Source organism: Spermophilus citellus (genome assembly GCF_964194105.1).
Source record: "Spermophilus citellus genome assembly, chromosome: 2".
NCBI classification, from domain to species: Eukaryota; Metazoa; Chordata; class Mammalia; order Rodentia; family Sciuridae; genus Spermophilus; species Spermophilus citellus.
This window is the reverse complement of record NC_138183.1, coordinates 241,132,160-241,153,874: the sequence shown is the minus strand read 5'-3', so window position 1 is coordinate 241,153,874 and position 21,715 is coordinate 241,132,160. Positions and strand designations below refer to the sequence as shown.

The following is a 21,715-nucleotide window of genomic DNA, read 5'->3' as shown; positions in this document are numbered from 1 at the left end:
TTGTTAATATGTAAAAATGCTTATTCATTCAACAATGAATGAATATTTACTATTTGTAATTAGTTTTAAATGTAATTTATAAGACTGCTAAGAGGAAGGTATCTTTTCTCCTTTTGAATATGTTAGTTGAAATCACGAGTTTAGGAAAAATATAGTCAGTTTGTCTTGTTTTATTTAAAATCTGCATTCTATTTATCTTCTCATCTTCCTTTGGCAATTCAATGAAATGTTTTTCACACCATTTGATTGAGTTTCACGTGTCTTTGACTTAGTTTTGTTAATTTTTTCTCTCTGTGATTCAGTTGAGATAATTTATACTGATGTGTGCTTGAGTTTATTAATATTGTTTTTTCTTTGTCTGATATCTTCTTACATTCAAGAAATTCTTGTTTTCAGAGCTTGTAGCATTTTATTATAAAATTTGATGTTGTCCCTTTTATGCATTTAAGTTTTCTTTTGATCACCTTAAACAATTGTTCCAACCTTTTATTTTCTTTAATACCTTAACTATGCAATCTGTGGAAGTCTTTTCTAGCTCTATCACGCAGGCATTCAGTGGACCTGTTGTATTTTGTGTGTTTTCTTTCTTAATTATATTTTTTGCTATTTCCCGGTGAGTGTAAGCTACAGTGAAACTGAAGATGACATTATGGTTTTTTTAAGGAAGTGTTTCACATTTTGTAATTAGAAACTTAAATTTTTGCTATTTCCCTGTAAGTGGAAGCAACAGAAAACTGAAGATGACATTTTTTTTTTAAGGAAGGGTTTCACATTTCCTGGTAGGTAGAAATTTAAATTTAATTGTTCCAGCACTTACTGGCTCAGTGTCCGACCTCATATTTCTTCTACTTGTCTCTGTTTCTGAGTTTTTGGGGATGAGACGTTCCTGGCTTTTGATTAAGAGGCTGACCTCTGTCTGTCTGTGTCTCTCACTTTCTTCCACCCTTCAACAGTGCAGGAGATTGAGTTTTTGGAGCAGCAGTCTCATCTTTCTTCCCTGTATACCCTAGAATTCCTTGTAATGTGTATGTTGACAGGGCAACGGGCTGCATTGGGTGCAGGCCTGTAGGTGGTAGGACATTGTCAACCAAGCACCTGGACACTGAGAAAGACCATGCTGTCTCTTCAGCTTAATTTGGAGCCTTCAGAGCAGTGTGTGTGCGTGTGTCTGTGTGTGTGTGTGTGTGTGTGTGTGTGTGTGTGTTTTAATTTGTATTAATGCATTATAGTTATACATGATAATGGGGCTCATTTTGATATACTCACACAACCATGGAATATAATTTGCTCCATTTCAGTCCCCAATATTACTCCTTCCCCTCCTCTGCTATCTCTCCCTGTTCCCTTTCTTCTGTTGTACTGGACTTCCTTCTATTGGTTTGCTTATTTATTGTAGTGAGTGCTTTATAGATATACACAAAGGTGAAATTCGTTCCAGTATGTTCATATCTGTACGTCCCATAATGTAGCCCATTTCATTCCTCCATTCCTTTACTTTCCATCTGTCTCTCCTCCCTCCCCCGCCAGCTCTCCCTGGAATGCACTGATCTCTCTTTCATTTTCACTTGTGTTTTTGAAAAAAAAAAATTCTCATCCTCTCTACCTGGTGCACAGTGGCATAAAAGTCTACCAACTGTTTTAAGAAAAAAAAAAATCTGTGTTTATTGCTGGTCCTTCACTCTAGCAAATCTTTGTCTTCTAGGCACAGCTGGAGTGCACACCTCAGACAGGCTTCATGGCCTGAGCCAGCCATTTATATTTCTCCCCTGAGAAATTCTCATGGAGCAAACCAGGACTTGTGTGTATGCCAGTATAGAAAGCAGTTCATCTCTCCAGCCTACACAACTGCTCAAAGCTCCACTCTGGTTTCTCTTCCCAGAGTAATCACAGGTCAAGTGCTCAAAATTGGTAGCCCATCTGTTAGGCAGGTCATAGTCTGTATTATTTTTATTATTTCGGACATTACCAAAGCTCTTCTTTGTTTTTCTAAAGTTCTACACCGGAGTCCATCAGCTATAAAAATTTTCCTTTCTTTCCTTTCTTTTGTCTATCATATGATATATATCATATATATATATATATATATATATATATATATATATGATATATATATATATAAAACATATATCATATCATGCTACTTTTTTTTCCTACTTCTGTATTTATTTGTCTGTCTCTCTATATGTCAATTTATTTAGTCTCTAGACCTGTTTAGGCCAGAATTCAGCTAATGCCCTGAGGGAAAATGCAGCCATGTGGGGTAATACCTAAGAAGCTTCTTTCTGAGAACTGCTCAACTGACTTCCTCTGAACTCCTGCAGAGCCCTCATGAATGACTACTCTGTGTTTGTAAATGTTCCCAGAATCACAGTGATAAAAAGCCATCTCATCTCTCCAGGTCACACCTGTATGAAGTACTAGCTATACCTGTGTTCTTTTTCTATAGCAGTCATTCACTTCTTTTCTATGGATGATTTCTGTATCTTGAATCTTGTTTTATCCCTTATTATTGTAGAAATAATGGTACAGGTCAAAAATTATTCCATCCACCCAGAAGAAAAGAATGTTCTTGTCACTTTATAAGTAATTTGTCCCATATTTTACTAATCTTTGAAATTTTTAAACGTTTTGATTTTACAGAAGACATTAAAAAATAAAAAGTTAATCATATTTGTTTTCATTCATATATCCTTACCTAAAACCACCACCTGCAATAACTAAAATTGCTTTATTACATTCTCAATGTCTTTATTAATCTTTACTCTTCTATTGTAAAATATAATATGATACACACAAATTATATATTATACACACACTTTTTTTATTCTAATAATACAATGTTATTTTTTAGTGTATAGTACATATGCAAGCTTTCTCAAAGTTCAAGATCTAATACAAGGCAGTACCTTTATAGTCTTAATGTAGTTTGCAAACCCTGTTCATTATGTTAATTTTTTTTTTATTTTGCAATTTTAACTTTTGTGCAACTTAAATATATAAATTCTATAAATTTTACAGAATTATGAATTTTAAATTTTTTTCTAGCCTGCATATTTCAGCTTTTAATAAACAATAGTGAAATCTATTTATATATTAGTTATCTACTCTCCTGCTTACAAAATTTAAAGTGATTGAATTATTTCTTTTTTTCAAATAAAAGTTGAGATTAGCAAATTTACATTTCTTGACCACAGATATAGAACTTGTACACATAATTCTCTGATTTGTACTGAGTCTTGTGGGGAACCATTCATGAAAAACACATGAGGATCTTCTCTCAGCAAGTAGCCAGGAAAATTTTAGGTTTAACCTTGGGAAATACCAGTGGCTTTCCCATGCAATAGATTGCCCAAAGGACTTGACTTTCACCTTTGCTGTCTTGTGGTGGCTCTTGAGATAGGCATAACCCATTGGTAACTGGACAGACCACTTTTAACCTTTTTGGGAGAAGAACTTTCTATGGAAGAACTTTGATGTTCTCTGATATATATAAAGCAGGTCCAGGCTCCATTTTGCCATTTAGTCGAGAAGCTCGATCTGTCTGGTTGGCTTGTAAGTCCTACCCAGGCTTTTTAAAAATATTTTCTGTGTCCTGTGTTTTTTTCCTCATTCTATTTTACTTAGCTTTAGTTTCTTAGCCAGCCCATTCTACCAACTCAGTGGGAAGTGTGCAGGAAAGACTTATTTTTTTGGTCTTATTGTATTAACAACTTTTTAAATATCATATGTATGCTTGAAAATAATACATATGTTATAAATATTAGATGTTATTATTATCTCATGTTTGCTCATCTGTTGAAACTGTCTTGGAGTCATCTTTGATTGTTTTAATCTAAAAGTCCTATAGTGTGCTTCTACAAGTTTTGCTACAACAACCTTGCTAACACAACATTGAACACTTAGCTGAATTTCTGTGCAACCTCTTGCCATTCAGTTGAATTTATATTAACACATTGTATGATCCACTTATTACTGAACTAGACTGACTTCCCCTTATGTTAATCAGAAAATTTGCCTTTCTTCAAATATGAAGTCCTCAATCATTTTTCACTATACATCAGGTGATATGACCCACTTTTAAAACATTTCCTTTGTTTTTTCTTTGCTACAGTTCCAAACTTTTTCCTATTTCTTGACTACTGCAGGATACATCTCACCTCTTAGGCTTTGCTCTTGGCTACACAATCTTCCCCAAAAACTCCTTCTTAGAAATTGCAATGACTCCCAGATTCTTATATCCTTCTTTTTTTCCTCCTGAAAACTTTATTACTCCAATGAAACAATTTAAAAATTCTTATAAAATCTTTTCTCTAATAACAAAAGCTAAACTCACAAATCTAAAAATATTTCAGAATCAAATTTATTATTGAAGTTGCAAAGATTCAAAATCACTATTAACTACAAAGCTAATGAATTACCAGGACCTGTTTATGATTTTCATGCAAAGCTGTAAAATATATATCCTTTTCTCTGTTACTCACCTGTAAAACCTTATACAAGTTCAAGCTTTTTATTTTTTTTTATTTTTTGACAACTTCAGAGCTCCCCTCCTCCAAATTTTTTGTTCATTTAACTTTCAAATGTTGATAATAATAATGACATCATGAAAAAATTTTCTACAGCATTACATTTGCATTTCATTTAGGATACATCATTTAGTAGCCATTGAGAGAGTCTTAAAACATGGTATCCTATTAAATTTGCTTGAGACATATGGTCCTATATGACCTGTAATTCTTATTGTCAACTGCTTTTTAAAAAATTCCTTTTTAGAACCAAAGATCTTAAATATTGCTTACTTCCCATTTACCAGGTCCCTCTATTCTTTGTTCATCTAATACCTTTGGTTCTCTCGCTCAAATCACTTTAGTTTTTTATAATGCAATGTAACTAGAACAATAAAGGTACTCAATAGAAATATGTTGAATAAGTAAGCTATAAATAATGAGTCATATTTCTATAGCCATTTTAGAATGCTATTATGAATAATAAAAATGTAAAAAGGAAAATATTAAATTTTATTTAAATGATAAGAATTTAGAAAAAATAATATGGTATTATCTAAGAAAATTATGCCAAGGAAACATTTTAATACTTCTCTGAGACACCAATATATTTGATAAATCCCCCCTTATTAGAATATTATTTTAATATGAATCGTTGCCATATTCTTCTACAGCCATGGTAATCACCTTCAGATTTAGCATGAGAGTTTATTAGAAACATTTTTCAGCTTTTGAAATAATGAAAATATGTTGCTACCAAAACAATGAATGGTTCAATAGAGTGATTTTCAGCCTTCAGGTCAAATTCAAAATTTCTGTGCCAAGTAGTTTAACAGTATCTCTTTTCTAGTTTTGTTTGTGATGCTGTCTTGACACAATTGTAAACAAAGTCTCTTTACAGGGTAAAGTTAGATCAGCAAGTCCACATTCAGGATTGAGTCAAGTGGGGTTTCCACAGAAGTGATTTTTTTGCTGCGTCTTTCACATCCTTGTTCCTCAGGCTGTAAATCAGTGGGTTTAGCATGGGGATCACCAATGTGTAAAACACAGCAGACACCTTCTCCTGTTCTAGGGAATACTGAGAGCTTGGCTGGATGTAGCTGAAGGTCACAGACCCATAAAATAAGGTCACTGCAGTCAGATGTGAAGCACAGGTGGAGAAGGCTTTGCGCCTCCCCTCAGCAGAGCGGATTCTCTGGATGGCAATAATGATGCGGATATAGGAGACCATGATGACGATAAAAGTGAACACTGCAATGACCCCAGAGAAGACTAAAAGCAGCATCTCATTGGTACGGGCATCAGAGCATGAAAGCCTCAGGAGAGGAGGGATGTCACAGAAGTAATGATTCACAACATTAGGACCACAGAAGTCTAGTTGGAGCAATCCTATTGTGTGTGTCAGCCAGCGAATTAATGAGACCACCCAAGTAAGATGCAAGGACCATCTGAATACAGACACTTTGTGTCATAACCACTGTATACATCAAGGGGTTCGCTATTGCCACATACCTGTCATAAGCCATCACTGACAACAGGATGCCCTCTGTGGTTACATACACTGCAAAGAAGAAGCTCTGTAGAACACAGCCAAAAAACGTACTGGACTTATGTTTGGATAGGAAATTGATCAGCATCTTAGGAGCAAAGACAGTAGAGTAGCAAATATCACAAAAAGAGAGATTGCTAAGGAAGAAGTACATGGGAGTGTGAAGCTGGGTGCTTAACCTGATCAAGACAATCATCCCCCAGTTACCTGTCAGAATGATGAGATAAATAAGGGTGAAGAGTAAGAAGAGAGGGATCTGCAAGTCAGGATTTTCAGTTAATCCTACTAGAAGGAATTCTTCAACACCTGTATGATTCCAACCTCCCATGAGTTCAGGTTGATATGGCTTCTTAGTAGCAGAACAAGAAGATGTCATTTAGATGAAAAAAAATGACCTCCTCAATACAGTATCATCATGCATAAGATATTTAGATTACACTGTACATAAATGGAGAAAAGAAATTGATTGTAGCAGTGGATAATATGTGTGATAGACAATCTGTATACTATAGCTCAAAATTTCACTATTTCTAGTCATTTTATTCCTTTGTTATTGATTTCCACATCAAAATGATAAGAAACTTTTTAATCTAAAATATTATTAATAGGGCTAGGGTTGTGGCTCAGTGGCAGAGCACTTCTTTAGCATATGTGAGGTTCAATTCTAAGCACCACATATCAATAAATAAAATAAAGGTCCATTGAAAACTAAAATATGCTTAAAAATCATTAATAGGTATATTGGACATTCAAATCCATATCCTGGTCTATGTCTCCTATAACTTATGCCTACCCTCCTTTTCTATGTGTGTGAGATGATTGCGATCCAGAGATAACAAACCTTCCATTATCTTATGGGTAAACCTGTACCTACATTTACTCTCAGATAAGCCCAAGGTTTTGACTTTCATAATAATCACAACTTTTCTATACAATCTCAAACCAAAAACCTATTTTGCCTGACCTTCTAACCACTTGGAAAATCAGGGACTGTGCCTGTAGTAGAATTGAGTCCAGAAGGAAAAAAAAAGAGAGTCTTTTATTTGCTACTTAATGTTAAGACTGTTAAAAAATTAGGAGTGTCATTTAAATTGAAAGTCTTTCCATTGGTTATCTTCATGTAATTTTGTAATTGCACTTTTGGTCTTTATCAACATTAAAACAATAAACTTGAAAATCCATTGTAGAGAAGCAAGGTGTCATGTGAAGCACCAAAACTATCAGATTTGTTTTGTTGTAAAAAACATAGGCTGTAACTTATTTTCACATTTTTTTTGACATGATATATTACCAATTCAACAATAATTATGGCAAAATGTTAACAAATTAGTTTATCTACATTTACTTTCACACATTCAATAAATATGCAGTATTTGCTGCTCTATGTCAAGAAATATTGTATTTTCTAGAGATGAAGACGTGATCAAGACAAGTATCCTGCCTTCAGAGAGCTCATACTCTGTTAGGGAAATAAAGAATATGCATACTGATTTATGCAGTGGTGATTAATACTGTAAAAAAGAAGTAAAGCTAACAAGTGGAAAGAAAGAAATTGTAGGTACTCTATTATATATTAGTTGTCTTTTGCTGTTATCACAATGCTGCACAAAATTGGTGACTTAAAATACCTAACATTTACTCTCTTACATTTCTGAGGTTAGAATTCTGTAATTAGTTCATTAGGTGGAAGTCTAAGTGTCAGTGGGGCCACACTCCTTCCAGAGCCCCTTAGGGGAAAATCCATCTCATTGCATTTTTGAGCTACTGGAGATGCACTCTACATGCAGGCCCCTTTTTCTCATTTCAGAGAGGGTAGCAGAGCACTCTCCTACATCATTGTACCACCTTCTTTCATAGCAAAATCTCCCTTTGCCTCCTTCTAACTAGAGAAATTGTTATATTTAATGTCCATGCTGCTAATCCAGGATAATCTCCGTATCTCCTGATCTAAAATGGACTCACAGGAGACAAATCCCCTTTTACATATAAAGTAACGTCTATGCATACCAAGGATCAGTACTTGACTCTTACTAGGAACCATCTTTCAAGTTTGTTCAAAGAAGAACTCTACAGAGGGAGAAATATGAGCAGTAAACTGATGGAAGTGGTGTAATTAGATATGTGGATATCTGAAGAGAGAATGTTCCAGCAAGTTCTAAGCCCTAAGGATGGGATTTTGCATAATCAGAGGAATAAATAAGTTGATCAAACCAAGAAGACAAAGGAGACTGACTGAGGAGGAATAGACACTCTTTTCCTAGGAGTACTTTGTAAGGATTCGGAAACTCTCTCGTAAGATGAGAATCAGCTTTGTAGAAAGGATCACATGACCTGAACAATACTTTTACAGGTTTTTGCTCTAGGACTTTCTTAGAGAACAGACTACTATAAGTCCAGAACAGAAGCAAGAAAGACATGTAGAAAGCTGTCTCAATACTCTTTGAGAGAGATGACTATGTCTTACAATAAGGTGGCAGTGGGAAAACTGACCAGAAGTTATCCCACTTTGCACAGATTTTGAGATGAGAACTAAGGAAATGGGAGAATTGAAATGAACAAATTGTTATTTTAGGGATTGTGTTTGTGTGTGTGTGTGTGTGTGTGTGTGTGTACATGCATGTGTGTATAATTACCAAATTGAACTTTTTTTTTCTAAATGTAAGAAGAGACATGTATTTGAAATATCAAGAATTTTGTTTAACTATATTTTACTATTATTTATATAAATTGGTTTGGCATTTGATGTTGATTATGAGATGTAAAAATCTTTAACATATGATAATACAATATCTGAGATGACCTAATAGGAGGTAAATCTATATAAATAATTTATTCATAGGTATCTTAAGAATGAAAGATCCTTCCTGCTCTCTAGACTCCATCAAGGGCACAATAATCTATCCTGGCAAAACCCAGAAAAGGGAGAGCATTATCTATAATTTGACCATTCTATGAATGTTTGTTTAGCCTTATGCTATTTTTGGTAGTTTATAAAAAAATCAATTTTCTATAAAATAAACCTTTTTTTTTTTTCATGTTGATCCTTACCCTCCTCCTAGGTTTTAGTTCATATAAGTATGAATGTGTCATATGTTCTATGGAAAATATATCTCATTAACAACATTCTTATATCATGTTTTTGTTATTCAATGAGTGTGTCCTCTGTGTAGGGAAACATATTAGACATTAGAGATTTAAGAAGTGTAGAAGATTTGAGTCCTCATGGAACTTGACTTATACATAGGACAGGCCTGGAATGTAGTATTGTTGGTATTGATAAGTTAAAGCCAGAATCTTCCATCTACAAACATAGGTTCATCCCTCAAAAATTGAAGTCATAAATTAAATTCTATCTGTATTTCAGATCAATGGACATTGTAAGATCATTGAATCTATATAAGGAAAAGAGAAAATAATGTACTTGGAAGTAGCAAGAAGTTTTTGTGGTTGCTATTAATAAAACCATATTGCAAAAGAATCAAAGAGGTTGATAATTGTAAATAAAAGTCAACTTTAAAAATGAAAAAGCAAGCACTTTTGAGGTAAAGGGACACTTTTGGGTGTTTTAAATGCTAACCTTCTTCCTCTGCAATGATGCTTGGTGTAATAGGGACATCATATCACTGGGGTGTAATAGAATAATGACTGAGTTCAGTAGGTTCTTCTCCATCTACAATAAACCACACGCAGGAACCAATTCATCAGAGTTTTTGATCGTTCAGAGAAATAGAGGAGTTGTAGCCAATTTAACTAGCGTAAGTTTTCAAAAAGTGCATTAACAATTACCTGACTCCTATCTCACCATGAGAACGCAGAGAAACAGGAACCATATGGATCAGAGAGAAGAAAGGAGGTCAATGAGTGTGACTGCAATTGGGTTTTCTGTAATATTTCTTCCTGGTTTATTGCTATCACAGTAGGAAACAATAAATACAGAAACATGGTATCAAGGTCAGAGTATGATTTGCTCTTTTGATGTGAGAATTATAGTCACAACAGAAATCATTCTAACACTAAATGCAGGGTTTTTATTACTACTTACTGTTGCCTTCCTGATAAATTAAAGACTGATCTCAAATACTAATAATTTTGAGTATCCTCTTAGGGAAAAAATAATCCTGGAAATAACATATATAGAACCAAAAGACATACTCTGATGTGAGTTTTCAAATTTTCAGATCAGTATTTTAGATGTCATAACAAAATAAGGATGTTTCAGTACATATTAAATTCCTTCACAGTCATTTATTTTGGCTTATAACTCAAAAAGAACATTAGAAAATATATAATTACCAGTGATTATGAATAGTTAAGAATATTGGTGAGAGAAATCATAAAATTAAAATTATTTTAATTCTAATAAAAACTGGAACCCAGCCAGAAGCCTATGGGAAGAGTTAAATGATTATCAAAATAATGGTGTCTCCCTACTGTAGGAGCTCAATTGTTCACCAAAGTAGAAGCAAGTTCTCCTTTCTCTCATGTGGCTTTGTCCACAACATATGATTATGCAGAAATAGTATTTATAAATGAGTTTGTCACAAATTATTGAATGCAAATAATATATTTATGTATTATTTATGTAATGTTCATATAATAGTAAAATATGCAAAACTATTGAGCTGATTAAATGTTATATGAAATATGTCAGATTTATTCATAATTATATAAATTTGTAAGTTTATATATGTACTTATACTTTAAGAAAGCATACATTGAATTGTTTATAATTGAAATTGACAAAAGAGGGAAAAAATCTAATTACAAATCGAATATAAAACTTAATAATGATCATAATTATAACTTTAAAAACCTACAATCAACAATAACTATGACAGACTGAAAGTCACAAAGTTATAGTTTAGATTGTCAAATTTAAAAAAAAAAAAAAACACCCTTTACTGTGAAGACTGTTTTATTCAGGCCCATTTGCGTTGTAGTGGGAAGAAGCAGTAGTTTGCTATAGCAAAAAACAAGATCTGAGCTCTGGGAATGAAGAGAGTGTGTTATAGACAGGATGCAGTAACAAAATCAAGGAATATAGAAAATAATGAAAATATTTTTATGAGAATCATAAAACAAAGTTGGATCCAAATGATTTCAAAATATTATTATTATTCTAAATTGGAACACAGTAATTTTCATCATACTACAACTTCAGAAATTTATGAGCCTCATATATTTCATTTTAAAGAAATTTTCATGAATATTCAGTTCATTTTTAGGTACTAAATGAATCAATTATTGCATAATTTTAACATTTATGAACTTACACTAAAAAAAAAGGATATCATGTCAATAGTACCCTTTTAACAACATGAAAAGACCATTGGAGTCCATTCAAAGATAAACTACATCTTAGGAAAAACATTCTTTTTCTGTCTATGAAAATGCTGATATACAAAGTTTCTTTCAGTATCAACAGATAAAAGAAATATAAGAAGCTTATAATAAATGCACATAACAACTTCCTAAATATACTTACAACTCAGCAAAGGCCAAAGTTAGCAGTGTCTACTGGAGACCAGATCTTCATAATTCTTAAAGGACTTATTAATGACAATAGAGATGTTTTATCTTTAGTCACAGTTCTTTTGGGGAAAATGGGTGGGAGTAGCTTCTCAAGTGGAAGTGAATCTCAGTTGTTCATAAGTTGGATCATTAGTATTCTTCCAGTCTCTGGAGAATGGAACTAATCATAAACCTGCATACCCTCTGATCCATTGACCAATAGATCCTGTAAATTTCACTTTGATAGAATTGTTAAAATTGAAGTGTTTTATATGCAAAACAGTTTCAAAAACCAGTATGTTGGGGCTGGGTTCATGGCTCAGTGGTGGATCACTTGCCTAGCACCTACTGTAAGGCACTGGGTTCAATCCTCAGCACCACATAAAAATAAATAAATAAATAAATAAAGGTATTGTGCTCATCTAAAAAAAAAAATCCTAAAAAAACCCTGCATGTTCTCTAAAAATCAACCTTATAATAAGCATATAATATAGATAACAGATGCAATTCCAGGAAGTAAAAAGTGTTCTAATTATATATATATACACATCATTCAGACAAATTTTCTAATGTTCTAATGAAGAAACAACTGAAGTTCTTTATTTTTCCTGTGAAATGTGAATATTCACAGACAATCTATCTAACTGGTTCACTAAGAAATTAATATTAATTAATGTTTTACATTATTCTCTACAAACGTTGATCATAAATCACTGAATTAAAGTTTTATGCCAGTCTTCATACACAATAAACACTCAGAAATAGTTTGGCTGTGTGGCTTGCTCTGGCTAGTTTATATTGAAATGTATGCTTTTTCTCTCTAATAATTCAGTAGGCACTATATATCTGTGGAGTGTGTTTATCATTCTCTCATAACTTTCATTCTGCTGAAATGGTAGGGAAATAATAATGCAACAGGGAGATTTTTCGCATACTTTTCACATAGGTATATTGGCTGTAACATAATTTTGTATTTGGCCCTCTTTAGTAATTCAACTAAACATACCAACAGTTTGTGTGTTTCAGAGAGTGTGGCAGATAATTTACAAGTTCTACCATTAATCCATTAGCATGTCTTGGCTATGATATGCAGAGAAGTAAAATAACAACAACGCCAAACCAAATATTGTATAAAATTCACAAAAGTATAAAAAATTACAGTGTTGTAGTTCCGGACATAATAACATTATAATGTTTGGGGATATGAAATGAAAAATATTACTATGTCAAAACAAATGAAATTCAGAATCCCTCAAAACCATCAACAGATGAATGGTGTTATGTGCATGATGAGATTAGGGTGTCACAGGAAAATCAGGAGAAATGCAATAAAATTAAATATCATATAATCAATGATACATCCTTCAAAATTGATGCAAAGATGTATATATATATATATATATATATATATATATATATATATATATATTTCTCTATAAATAGAGAAATTAAGATGTCTCAAGAAATTTTTATACTTTAGTGTAATAAAGACCTTTGAAAATTATAGCATTTAAATATTATAAGCAGTATTAAATATATCAGTTATAATCTAGAAAATTTTGACAGTTGATATAAGCCTGCTTGGACATTTTAAAATTTGCTATTACGGTAGTAGTCTAATTTCTTTTCCTTTATTTCATATATTATTATCAGAGAAGACATGGGTGCCAGGACAGCAATATTTGTATTTATGAAGATTATAAATATAAAGAGAAATAAAATAATGCCAATACCAATCCAAATCTTGTACAAAATTCAAAAACGTATAAACAATTACAAACAGTGGTGAAGATTTCAACATAATAACATTAGAATGTTTTGGAATACAAAGCAAAAAATGTTACTGTGTCAAAAGAAAAAAAATGAATTTTGGAAAAAGATTTCTTAGGAGGATTCTATTCCTGTCACTCCTTGGGTGGGGTCAGTGTGTGTTGAAAGACTAATAGGCTGACAGATATAATGAACTCAGATACTAAAGTATAACCATGTGCTAAATGTTTAAGGAAGTGCTGATAAAGTTTGGTTGCTCAGAAGAAATGATAACTTCTCATGAAAAATGGTGTGGATGGGGAAAAAGCCATTGGTTTTCTGGTGGGACACAGGGATATGTAGGAAACCCTGCCTGGCACTATTGTAAGTATATGCAAGAATTGAATGGTCTTGGAATACAAAATAATATAAGTTTCTCTGAAGTTTAAAACCTTTACAGTTAAAATTCATTTCTTTGTGTTAAAATTTCCATTGATTATACAAGCCTTTATCATTTACTAGAAAACACAAACTGCTTTCATTGTCAAGATCATACACAAATACAGAAAAGATTCTCAAATAAAGAAATTCCTGTTTAGGAAAAAAGAATAATATTGCAATCTAGGACACATATGCATAGGCTACAGTGGTCTCTGGAATGTCCAGAGAACAAAGGAAGAGTTAAGACTTCTTGTCTGGACAGAGACATCTGCTTAAATACTTTGAGAAAGCTGGCTGACTCTTCAAGTGGCAGTAGTTGTTATGTAGACCTAGTCTTTTGGTCATAGCTGGTATTCCACCCTAGCAAATTACATCCTCAAAATAAGGCAAGCTGTTTCACTGGTGTGGCTCTGCAGAAGTTATGGGAGCAATTATTTGTGTACTGAGCATTTTCTCTCCAGGGCATCTCAGCTCCATTTAAAAAAAAAAAAAGTGTTCTAATTACATATAGACACCACTCAGACAAATGTTCTAATGTTCTAAGGGTATGCCAAGAATGCTTTATTATTTGCTCAATTTGTGCATATCCCATCAGGTTCAATAATTATACCTGGCCTGATCTATGGAGGTACTTGAATGGCTGTCCAACAGAGAGGAGAATTTCTTTTGGTCACCTGCAGGGGCTGTTGTTGAGTTCAGCCTGTGGCCAAACTCAATGGTGGAGTACTAAAAATCAGAAATTCTGTTCCAACTACTTTACACTCATACATTGCTGGTGGGACTGAGAATTGATGTACCCATTCTGGAAAGCAGTATGGAGAGTCCTCAGAAAACTTGGAATGGAAACACCATTTGACCCAGTCATCCCACTCCTCATCTTATACCCGAAAGATTTAAAATCAGCATGCTACAATGACACAGCCACATCAATGTTTATAGCAGTTCAACTCACAATATCTAAACTATGGAACCAACCTAGATGCTCTTCAAAAGATGAATGGATAAAGAAAGTGTGATATATATATATATATATATATATATATATATATATACATATATATATACACACACACACACACACACACACACACACACACACACACACAATGGAATATTACTCTGCCTAAAGAATAATGAAATTCTGGCATTTGCCAGTAATTGGATGAAGCTGGAGAATATCATGTTAAGTGAAATAACCCAATCCCCCCAAACCAAAAGCCAAATGTTTTCTCTGATATGCAGATGCCAATCCATAATGGGGGTGGTGCTAGGGTGGAATGGAGGAACATTGGTTAGGGAAGATGTGAGTTAGCAGAGGGGAGGGGGTTTGAGGTGGGAAGAATGGTAAAATGAGTCAGACATTAATACCCTATTTACATGTATGAGTTCACAACTGGTATAATTCTGCATGGTGCAACAGTCAAAGAAATGAGAAGTTGTGCTCCATTTGTGTACAATATGTCAAAATGCATTCTGCTGGCATGTATAAATAATTAGAACAAATTTTTAAAAAGAAAGAAAAATATCCCCAAAATTTGAAGAGGGTAAGGAGGGAATTCTTCCAAATTCATTCCACAAGACCCTCATTGCAAAACCAAAATTACAAAAAAAAAAAAAAAAAAAAAAAAAACACACACAAACACACAAACAATAAACATTCCAATAGATAAAAAGAGAAAAGAAAATACTGGCAAACATTCCTGATAAACATAGATACAATAATACTCCACAATGAATACTAACCCATTATGTTTTACATACCAGGTGTCCCCCAAAAGCTCATGTTCGAAGGCTTTGAAGGTTTACAAGTGAAATGATTGGATTATGAGAGCCTTAAACTAATCAATCCCTCTGATAGGGATTGACTGAGTGGTGACCACAGGCAGGTAGGGTGTGGCTGGAGGAGGTGGGTCTGTGGGGGCATACCTTTGTTTTAAATAATTTTTGAGCTGAGCTTAGTCTCTCTCTGCTTCCTGATCATGTCCTGAGCATTCCCTCTACTACACACTCCTGCCATAATGTGCTACCTCACCTACGTTGAGCCCTGAGGAATGGAGTTGACTATCTATGAACAGGAACCGCTGAAACCATGAGCTCCCAAATAAACTTTTCCTTCTTAAAATTGCTTTTCTCAGACTTTTTTTTTTTTGTCACAGCAGAAAAAAATAAAGCTAATACACCAACAAAACTTATTAGCACATTGAAAAGACCATGCATTATTGCACTATGATGAAAGGGGATTCATCTCAAGAATTCAAAGATGGCTTAATATATGCATATCAATAAACGCAATACAGAGTTTATAGTTTATGAATTTATTGAAAGAATCCAAACTCATAGGATCTTTCAATAAATTCATAAAAGATGTTTGGCATAATTCAACATCACTTTATGATACATACACAACAAATTAATCATATAAGAAATGTAATGCAGCTTCCACCTGGAGAGGAGGCTGAGGTGTATGTAGATTGAGGAAGGCCCCAGGTAGGAAAGCCTGGCTCCCTCTTTTAGCATGGGTGAGGACTTGGGAAGAAAAGGCAGTTGGCCCACTGGAATGCTGGGCTTCTGTGTTATGGGGAGCCTTGTGAACAGAAGAGATAATCCTTCTCTGCTGCCTAGATAAACCATAGTTTTTGCCAGACATTTGAGCACATACCAAAATAATGAGGAGGCAAAGAGCATAGACGATGGCTCTGAAAAAGAGTGATATGGAATTAAATTATTTGGCCCAGTGACCCTTCACCCATATTCTGTAAGTCCAGCTGGGAATGATTAGTTTAATTGGCATCCCACAAATATAATACCATGATTTACAGCCAACACCAAGGCAATGCATGATTTTTTACCCCTTCAAACCACCTAAGGTTGCATTTACAATAGGAATTTATCATCAAAGTATTAACAGTAATTGTAGCATTTATCTTGATATTCTAAGAGCACAGTTATCATCTACTTTATTTCTGAAGTTGTTTTATATACCTGTTCTTCACTATGTGATCCATACCCAGATGACCTCCCAGAGACTACAAAAACACTGTGAAACAGACTGAGAAAAATCACCACAGGATATCTCAGGATTGGACTCAGAGAAGATGCCATGCAATGCTCATTCAAGTCAAAATAAACTGCATTATACCCTGAATAAATTTGAAATTACTGTGACTTTTTAATTTTCTTACTTGATCACTCCACTATCAGACTTTACCCTTTAAATTTTTACTTTTTATTTTTTCCCTCTGTTCATTTACCTGTCCCTTTGAGAAGACAGGTACTTCCAGCTGCAGATATTAACTGCTTTTAGAAACAGCACAGTAGTTAAAGGAGAGCAGTTGCCTAAGATTCAGAATTATTTTTTTAAAATATTGCTTGTGGATTTTGTGGCAAATATCTTCAATATGAGACTAAAACCATTCCTCAGTGCTCCATCATAGTGGAGAAATCATTTGATCAGGAGGGAGATGGATGCTCATTTGTCTCTTCAAAGGAAACAACATTTTCCTAGCAGTAGCCATTTTTGTTTAAGCCTTCTTTTCTTACACATTTGAGGTTATCCGATATAATTCATGATCATAATGATGTGACTGAAAATTAATGTTGAATTTATAGCATCAGCCAAACAGAAAATGTGATGTATTTTATGTATATCAATAAAGGAAGGATGTATTATACTACAGAGAAGGGAAATTGGAAGTCAATAGTTTGCAATTTTCATTTAGATTTTTCGAGGTACCAGTTAATCTTTCAATGTACTCTTTAATACACCAACAAATAAGTGATGAAATTTGTCAATGGATGAGTGATTAATGCATAACTCTTCTATTAATTGATTTATTTTTCTTCAATACAATTGCATAAATCAGTGAGTTAGCAGCCTAAGCTAAGGGAAAACAATCATTTGCAAAGCAGAGCTGTTTATATATATATATGAGTTGCTTCACTGTTTGACATTGAATAATGATATAAAGTACGTTAGAGTGAATATCCTGTATGTTTAGATTAAGAACTTTGTCTATTCTCTGAAACTCTGCTTGATCTAATTTGTGAATAGTTACCAAGCTACTTGAGTAGCATAGCTTTAATAGGTTGCACATGATAGTGGGCACCCTGGAGCTCACTAATGGACTTGGAACCCAGAGGTGCTAAAATGTGTACATGGAGTTTAAAAAATTTATTTTCCAAGTGAGTACCTCCCCTTGAGTCTAATTAAAGTTTCTTTTCATCTCTTACACTAGAAAGCTGATAAAAACATAACATAGGAGTAATAATAGGTCAACATTTACAAAATAAATCACTGTTTTGGTGTAGGAATTAATATGAGGCTGCATTAAATTATATGGTATATTGAATATCTATTGAAATTGATTTATTCATACATTAATACTATTGAATATTTAAATGCAGCAGACATCTTTTCAGGGGAATTAGCATGAATAAATAAAAATGCTACTGGATTAAAAAAATATACTCCAACACAATAGAGGCCATATATAATAAACAGCTAATATCCTATTGACTGGGAGAAGTTGAAACCCTTTCTTAAGAGATCTGGAACAAGACTGAGATGACAACTATTTTCATCTCTGTTCAATAGAGTCCTGGAAGTCCTAGCACAGCAATTATGCAAAGGAAAGAAAGACAAGGCATCTAGTTCAGAGTGGCAAAATTTAAATTGTCCCTGATTGCAGATGATATGGTCTTATAAACAAAAAAAAAAGTATAAATCAACACTAAAAACTTAAAAAAAAACTAAAAAAAACCCTTCTAACAAAGAAACAAACAAACAACAACAACAGCAAAAACTGTTAGAATTCATAAATGAAGCAAATTGCAAACTTGCCAGACACAAAATCAGCATGGGTAAATCAGAAGCATTTCCTTATGCTACCAGTTAAGCTATTAAAACAAAATCAAGAAGAATGTCATTTATGCTAGCTGCAGGAAAAAAAAAAATACTTAAGAGTAAATTAAACCAAACAGGTGAAAGATCTTTAAATTTAAAATCATGAAATACTGATGGAATAAAATGAAAAACACCACTAAATGGAAAAATATTCAATTCTTATTGGTTGGAAAAAATAACACTGTTAAAATTTCTGTTCTTCCCAAGGAGACCTGAAGTGGTAAATTTATTATAATTTACCCATAATGTGTTTGAAAGAACATGGAAGGACAGGCTCAGCCTCGCCTCAAATATTAGTAAATGATTCAAATTTCTACTAATTTGAAAATACACGTTTTTCACACAGCTTTCTGAGAGCACTTTTCACGTCCTTATTTCTGAAACTATAGATTATTGGGTTAAACATGGGAAAGACCACAGTATAAAACACTGCAACCACCTTGTCACTTTCTGGTGAATAGCTGGTGGTAGGACGTAAGTACATAAACAGGAGTGTCCCGTAAAACAACATGACAGCTATGAGATGGGAAGCACAGGTAGAAAAGGCTTTGCTCTTGCCTTCTGTTGATGTCATGCTCAGAACAGTCAGGAGGATGCAGAAGTAAGAGATAAATATGACCACAAAAGTGCTGGTCTGGATGCCACCACACAAGATAAAGAGCAGAAGCTCATTGATGTGGGTATCTGCGCAAGACAAAGCCAGGAGAGGTGGGATGTCACAGAAAAAGTGGTTGATGACATTGGAGCCACAGAATGGCAGCTTAACTGTGAGACACACATGCACCAGTGAAGTCATACTTCCACTGATGTAAGCCAGCACAACGAGGCTGGTACAGAGTCTTTGAGACATCAGTGTAGGATAGAGCAATGGGTGGCAAATGGCTGTATAGCGGTCATAGGCCATGGCTGCCAGGACCAGGCACTCTGCATCCGCAAAACAAGCAAAGAAAAACATCTGCAGTGCACAGCCATAGAAAGAGATACTCTTCCTGGAAGCTAAGAAATTCACCAGCATTTTTGGAGCAATTGCTGTAGAATAGCTAATGTCTAAGAAAGACAAGTTGCTAATAAAATAATACATGGGGGTTTGCAGTCTTGAGTCAACCTTAGCTAGGACTATTAAGCCCACATTTCCTACCACAGTTAAGGCATACACGATGAAAAACACGAAGAACAGTATGAATCTGAGGGGGAGACAGTCTGTGAATCCGACAAGTAGGAACTCAGTCGGCCTGGTCTGATTACTCCCCAACATCCTCTTTGTTTTCTTGTTTTTTCTCATTGGAGATGGTCGGTATCAGATGATATGAATTGGCTTGATTGTGGATGAGTCAACATCTTTATTCTCCCTTTCAAGGAAACAAATAGAAGGTTAATGAGAGCACATATATGCCATTTTTGTGACATTGTTTTGTTGCTTTGGCTTATGTCATTTGTTTAAAGAAAGCAATTGATTATCATTTTTTATTCTGGAAAATATTAGTTAGAATATGTTTTTCAGGATACATATTCAAAACTCTTTAAAAATTTAGAATTTTGGCTAATATTAGGTGTTAATCAAGGCTCATATAAATGAGATCCAGTACAACAATGAGAGTTAACTAAATCTTTGGGAGTAAAGCTCTACTTTTACAATATTAAAACACATTCTCCCATGTAGAGGAGATTTGAGACAATTTTTGGAAAATACACTCACGATTTAACTACATTATTTACCGAATATCTGTGATGTTGGGTTGGGTAATAATATAACAGTGAAGAGCATAATAATAATTCAAGTGATATCTGGGTTTAAAGCATAGCTTTAGCCAGTCATAATGGTACATATCTATAACCCTGATGTCTCAGGTGCCTGAGGTGTAGGGTTAAAAGTCCAAGGCCAGACTCAGCAACCTAGCAATACCCTGTCTAAAATTTAAAAAGAAAAAAGTAATAGAGCACCCTGATTCAACACCAAGCACCCAATCAATAAATAAACCTTGACTTTTCTATCTTACTGTTTCTGTGATCTGAGTAAAGATATTTGATCACTCTGGTGTAGAACAATAAATGATTAGGTAACAATAAATGATTCATTCATGTGACTGCTCATAAAAGATACTATAGGAGTATTTATTAAATCAAGTTCATGAAAAATAAATAAATTGACTCTTTTTTATTTGACTCAATAGCTTGAAATATGCAGATAGTTTCTAAGATTCATACTGTCTTTGGCTTCCTGGATATATGAGCTTTGGTCTCATGTAAGAATATTTTTGAGTTGTTGTATATATGAGGGTGTGCAGGTGTATGGAGATATGTTTATCAGAATGCATTGTTTACAAATGCTTAATCTTTTACATATGATCTGTATTTATTGCTTTCATCCCCCAAGATTTATTTTTTTTTCTTTTCTTTCAGGTAGACCTATAGTTGGTGTGATATCCAGAAAAATAAGTGTTTAAAGGACAGCTGTTAGGTCTATAACTAAGAGCTTTACAGAGAAAGAAGGCCAGGTGGACCTCTGAAACTGTAGTGAAGGAATCTCAACTCTTAAATACCAGGGGAAATGTGCAAATGTCATTTTGAAACTTTATAAAATATTTTAGTTCTCAGTCCTGATAATTCCTTCCTTCCTTCCTTCCTTCCTTCCTTCCTTCCTTCCTTCCTTCCTTCCTTCCTTCCTTCCTTCTTACTTCCTCTTTATCATTCTCTCTCTCTCTCTCTCTCTCTCTCTCTCTCTCTCTTCCTCTTTCTATATTTCTTTTTCCTTTCTTTTTTCTCCTGACAAAATGGTGTTGAGTTCTGTGGTTTAAAAAAACAATTGAGGAACAAATTAAATGTAAGAAAAACAGGAGATGTCGCATGATCTTGAATGGAAGATGGTAACAAACAGTACTGTAATAAAGGCAAAAACTCTCATATAATTATCTAATAAATGGATTTGTGAAAAATATTAAAATATTTTATATCAAGTATGTTAAAAAAGATTAGTAATTTCAACATTCTACCCTAGGTGATAAATCAGAGATGTGTAGGTTTTGTAGTTTTAATATAATATCTCTTTAACAAAGCTTT

At 33.8% G+C, this 21,715-nt stretch overlaps 1 protein-coding gene across 1 annotated transcript; it reads right to left on the bottom strand.

Annotated features, from left to right (window-relative positions):
* Positions 1-5,433: 5,433 nt before the first annotated feature.
* LOC308641846 (uncharacterized protein) lies at positions 5,434-19,913 on the bottom strand (the record flags this gene model as incomplete). Its single annotated transcript, XM_081280431.1, is given in 3 exon segments — positions 5,434-5,913; positions 5,915-6,403; positions 18,990-19,913. Coding segments are annotated over 3 exon segments (1,893 nt in total).
* Positions 19,914-21,715: the final 1,802 nt, after the last annotated feature.